General features: G+C 37.2%; 1 protein-coding gene across 1 annotated transcript in view; it reads right to left on the bottom strand.

Annotated features, from left to right (window-relative positions):
- Window positions 1-2477, bottom strand: part of CLIP4 (CAP-GLY domain containing linker protein family, member 4) — a 26846-nt gene extending 24369 nt beyond the window's left edge. The window contains exons 1-2 of the mRNA XM_009994698.1: window positions 2345-2477; window positions 6-81 (exon numbers count right to left, since the gene is read on the bottom strand). Of these exons, the coding sequence (XP_009993000.1) occupies window positions 6-81; window positions 2345-2477 (209 nt within the window). The remainder of the gene's footprint in view (window positions 1-5; window positions 82-2344) is intronic.
- Between the last annotated feature and the right edge of the window lie 3484 nt (window positions 2478-5961).

The following is a 5961-nucleotide window of genomic DNA, read 5'->3' as shown; positions in this document are numbered from 1 at the left end:
CAAACAACTCAGAAACTGATGTTTCGGGGTTGAAAAGTATTTCTTGGCATGCTGCATCATTGGGATCAAAGAAGGAAAACTCTGTTAAAAAAAAAAAAAAGGACATATTAGGAGTAACTCTAATTTTTACAAGCATCTAGTTTTGCAAACTCAGAGGTAAAGAATAGCAGATTCACTTCATCACTAACCACACTGGAAAATCAGAATGTTCAATTGATTTAGAAAATTTTCTTTCACATCTGGTCTATTTTTCCTTTAATGCTAAGGTCTTGCTTGTACTTCTGAAGAAGCTTTGAAACAGCATCCAATACAATGATACTGCAAGACTGATTTTAAGTTTAGGCAAGGACTAACAGAGATGTGCAGTGACTAGACTAACAAGGGTTGACTCTTGCTTCAAACTAGCCAAAAGCTACTGATTCTAAACTGTTCCAAAGCACAGACAAGTCCCTTGATCTCTCAGGGATCAAATGCATCCATGATTTCTCCATATGCTACAAAACATGTATTTTCCTTCTTCTCCCATCACAATTTACATAAAACATACAAAAATATAAACACATCCACAAATCAGGAAGGCATTCTATGTCCTCAATTATTTTCAGGTATTTCATTAATGTATCAAACCCAGCTGGTGGCAGCTGCAGGTAAGAAGCATCTTTAAAAATTAAACCACCAAAGATCAGAAAAAAGACATTTTTAAGATTTTAAGATTTCAAGTTGCTTCAGGCAACCCAAAGTATAGGTGTAAAAAAACACCTCATTATTTAATTGTGATAATTTTCTTCTAACATTTAAGTTCCCCATAAACCACAGTTATCTATTCCTGAAAGCTATGAAGTAAACAGACAACTAGCCAATGAGACTTATGATCCTAAACAATATGCATGATGCCTCTCTACAAGAAAGACTTCTAGCTCCAAACCAGAACTGAATAATGTAATAAAAATCAACTCTGACTGGTACAATCAGAATGCTAGAGTAAAAAACGGAGAATATACTAAGTATTACTAACAAGCATCATAAGTGCTTAACAGATGATCAGCTGTAGTATTTGAAAACCAAAGAAATGTTACAGAAAATTTGTTAGAACAAAAAGTTTCATGAAAGGATGACAATGATATCTAGCTACTTTAAAAGATTACTTTCTCCACCTGTTTTCCACACACATTGATTCCTGCACTCAACTGTATTAAGGAAAAATAAACGCACTTAATGTAACGACCAGGAATCTTTGTTGTTTAACCTTCGTTACCTAGATTCAGTAACATTACTGTTACACAGGTGACACTGACCTTCTGTAAAAGAAATTTTATTTATTCACTGAGTAGGCACAGACCAAGTAGGATAGACAGTGATACTGTAGTGTTATTAAAAGATATCACAACACAACAATATTTAAAGAATGATGAATGAAAAAAATTTCTGAGGCACCAGTAAAGCAGAAGGAAAAAATCATGGCAGTACTTACAGTAGAACAGGGCAGACAAGTTATGAGAACCGGCTACAGAAACATGTTTATGTACTATAACAAGTATCTTATGGGAATATTAAGATTTCCAACCAGTGCTACCTCATCAAATGGGTCTCAAGAGTGCTGAGTCTGTCAAAGACAGAACATTACATGTATTTACTTCTCCTGAATACAGCTGATTGCTGTAATCAATACACAGGAAAAACAGAAGTGGAGGCAGTAATTATTAAAGTATACAGATGTCACTAACATCTTCTGCAATATTCAAAGGCATAATAGTTGTAGCTTTCTGTGAAGATCCTTACCTGCTGTGACATTTTAATATATTATATAACCTGTTTAAAATATTATGATGGATACATGGAAAGACAATTCATCATTATTTCAAACACTGATCACTGATGTGATATATAATTTTCTAACACGCATTTCACAGTTCTTACCACCACAAACATCTGCACTTCCAACAGAACTATCACCCTATAGTCTACTGGTTACATACTGAAAGCACGAGAAAAAGCGTAACTTTAGAGATTTTAAAGGTGACGTCACTGCTTAACTACATCCAATTACTGCAATTTTACATCTTATCAAACTACCCAGTTCTACACTGACATGTGAAAAAAATACAAACATCTGCCACACAGAAGAAAAAGTAAGAAGGAAAAGATATTATAATTTAAAATCTATGCAGTAAGAAAAGAGAAAAAAAATGGGTCTTCCATCTTTCAGTTCCTTTAAAAATAATAGAGAATTCATTTAAACTTTTTCTGAATATAAAGAATAAATGCAGAGCTGACAGCTTATCTTAAAATTTATTATTCAAATTTCTTCTCTGCTGATTGCAAATTTTCTGTTAAAAGTACATACCACAATCTGAAGGCATTGGTGCTGCAGCAACAGAAAAAGTAACAGATGTTTCAGAGCTTGAGAATAAGAACCGATCTCTTTCAATGAGGGAATCTCCTTCTAAGGAAGGTTCTGGCAGATCCTCTATGGTCATCTTCTGGAAAGGCACTTTAAGAGGAAAAAAGATAATAAATCACCTCATTAGAAACACTTTAGATTAGTTCTACTGTAATAAAAGAAAATGTGCAATAAGACTAAAATCTTCCTTCCCTTTTTGCAAACACAAACTAAACTTGGGATGTTATTGATGGCAAACATGACACTTCTCCCCAGTTTTTCACTTAAGCGGTAATGAAAATAATAATGCTATAATTAGCAACCACATGGTGATAATGAACGCATTTGTGTGTTTTACAGCATTATGGAAACATGAAGCATCAAGTACTCTACATGCATATTCTTTTCCTTCACCGTGAGCAAGAATGTGCTACCAGCTACCACCTTCTCCTCTTTCAAAATTCTCAGCACTTTAATCTTGCCACAAAACGCTGCAGACAATTTGTCATTGAGGGATTCACTCCTGGGCTTACGATTCCGTATCAGCTCCTTTCCCAGTCTCTCCCCTCTAGTTTTTAAAATAACACCACAGTGCTGCAACCTTCACCGTGGTGTTGTTTTCAGTTAATTTTTCAGGCCTTACCACAGCCTAGAAGAAAGACCAAATGGTCATAGAGACATTACGGTGACTTTTCTAACAACGAGGTCAATTTGCATTCTAGCTACAGTTCACGTGCTACAATCAGAGGAGAGCTACCACTGATGAGACAAATTCCAAAATTAGGCAAATTCAGTAAGAAGTAACAAAAGACATTCTTCCTAATAGAAGCAGGCATTATTGCACTATTGGAAATTACATCTCACAGCTGAAAAACTGAAATGGTACATCCTGAATAATCATGGTTAAATACTCACAGTAAAAGCAGTGCTTCTACTAAATTCTACCTAAATTTTAGAGATTGCTATACAGTGCTCTTTACTCAGGAATTTTTTCAGCCAGTTTACTTGACAGAAAGAATTCACAGAGCTTCAATGGATGTTTGTTTTTGTTACGAATAATATACACGAGTAAACAGGAAAAATAAAAAGTAGTTTTTTACACTTATTTGGGGTTTTGTATCTTACACGCAACAGGCTATGTGACTAGATTTATTCTAATATTTTGCTAAATAAATTCATCACACTACTAGGGAACCTCACAAAATCTATATTCTAATATAAGAGGCATTTCAGCAGTGGATTACAGATGCTAATCTTGAAACAAATATATTAAAATCTCCTTTTCTTGCACACCATGCACAGTTCACCCTGCCCTCAACTTGGAAAAGAGGTCCACATGAAAAATGCTCATTTTTCTCCAGCTAGTTTATTTCCTCAGCCTCATGCAGCAAGCTGTACAAATGCATGTGCTGGTACAAAGGGAAGATAAAGAAGGCGGCAACTGGGATGGGTAGGATTATTTCTTCCCATGGCATTATCACATTGCATTGGTTTAGGCATTCTTAGATTCAACAAAGCAAAAAATATCACTAATAATTTAAATTATTATTTTCATCCAGTAAAGAAAAGTTAGAGTTTACATTTTTAATGGCTTTATTACTCAATATAAACATGACAGCAGCAACTTACTTGTATGAGGGACTAGAAAGTCTCTTAAACTGCAAGTCACTAATTACATTAAAGGGCAAACAGTGAAATAAATTTGCTACTCTCTGATATTTGTTCAGAGGCTATGACAAAACAGAACAAAGCTTTGTAAAACACATGAATCCAAAACAGGTTTTCACAGGTAGCACATCAGACACTCATGAAACACACAAAAGAACAAGTAATATGCATAGTATAAAAGAGGTGATAGCTGAACTTGTTAAGTCAGAAAAAGGAAGGAATGACAAGCTTTTTGCAGTGCTGCCAGTACAATACCTGGGAAATGAAAGAAAAACAACAAAAAGTCACCAGACCTGATTGAGGAGATGCTAACAGGTAGAGGCAGGATTTGTAAAGCATGATGCCACAAGTTGCTGAAACAGACACACCTGAAAATTAGTATAAAAAAAGTCTTGCACAGAGAAAAGCAGATAGAACAGAACGTGTGCATTTCAAACATCCAGAGGATCTTTTACTCTGAAAGGCCAGAGGGGAGAGCACTCTCACACAAAAGTGAAAAGAATTCAGCACATGAACTACCAAAGCAAAGCAGGCAGGGAAAACAACCCATGATATTGGGCAGGTGACATGAAGACTCAAGTGTTACAATGCCTGTGCTAACTCCACTCTTTAAAGAATGGCTTCACATGTTGACATTAGTGCCAACAGTCCCTGACCTAGGCATACACATCCTTACACTGTGGGATTTGAATTTGGATCTAGAAATGTATTACCACATCATGACACAGTACTGAACCATGCAATGTAAAGGCAACAGCATGTTCCACATCTACTACGTCCAGAGCCTGCTAGCTCAGGTACAGCTCAGAACATCACAACCAGTTAATGTCACACACCTGGAAAGGCAAACAGGAAGCCAAAGACTAAAAACTATTTCAAAGAAAGGGAAAAGACAAACTTGGCATTGTCCTTGCAATGACTTCTGTTCTAAGCAAAACCACAAAACACTGCTTGAGATATTAGCAATGTCCAAGACATACAGGTAGGAAGTCCTGGTGAAATTAAATGGAAAGTCTTGCAGGAGAACAATGATTTCCCTATGGGCATAACATGAGTTCAGACAGTCAGAAAGAAACAGATAAAGAAATCAAATATTTCAGACAGGAAAGAATTTTCCTTTTCACAGTATTGCCAAACTAGTGCTAAGCATAGTTTGACACAGAAGGGAGCTTACTAGTTGCCAGCCATATGCTCTTCTAATGGAATTAATTATGAAAATGAAAAATAGAATCAGAAAAAAAAATAAAAAATGGAGTAATCAGATGCACAAATACTTATGTTGACATGACTGAAGAACTACTACAGGTTTCCTGATACCCAGATTACAGAGATGTGTGTATGTCCGTGTACTAAACCCAAAAAGTTACATAATACAGGATCCAACTTTTTCACATACTGCAGATTTTGTAATTTGAAATTTGTGTTAAAACTCAAATATAAAATTTTCCTGCAAATGCTATAAAAATCTTGCAAATGCTACAGCACTTCAAGCGATGAAATACAATTGTGCTCGGGCTTTGACAGGTAAGCTTGTGATGCTGTTTTCGACAGCAACCATGTGTAATGAACCACTTAACCTGTACTCATATGTGCTCAAGAAGAAAAATTAAGCTCAGAGAGCAAGGCCCTCGCACACACGCTGCCGGCTCCGCAAGGCGGGCAGCAGGACGTTATGGGCTTGCAGGTCCGCTCAAAACGGTTTTTTTTAGCGGTGTGTGAGGCCTTCCTGCAACACGGCGCTTGGCTTTGGGAAGCTGGAAGCCGAAGGGAGTCCCGATTTCCGAGCTGCGCCGACTGGCCCTGCTCGTCCCAAGCTCCCCCCCAGCAGAGCCGGGTACAGCTCAGGGACGAGCACGGGAGGCGGGTCTCAGCGAACCCCGGGAGAGCCGGGGGGACTCCGGTCGCCACCCGGG

This window comes from Chaetura pelagica, unplaced genomic scaffold (genome assembly GCF_000747805.2).
Source record: "Chaetura pelagica isolate M959 unplaced genomic scaffold, ChaPel_1.0 scaffold1663, whole genome shotgun sequence".
NCBI classification, from domain to species: domain Eukaryota; kingdom Metazoa; phylum Chordata; class Aves; order Apodiformes; family Apodidae; genus Chaetura; species Chaetura pelagica.
The sequence above is the reverse complement of the archived record's forward strand: the minus strand, read 5'-3'. Positions and strand labels throughout refer to the sequence as shown.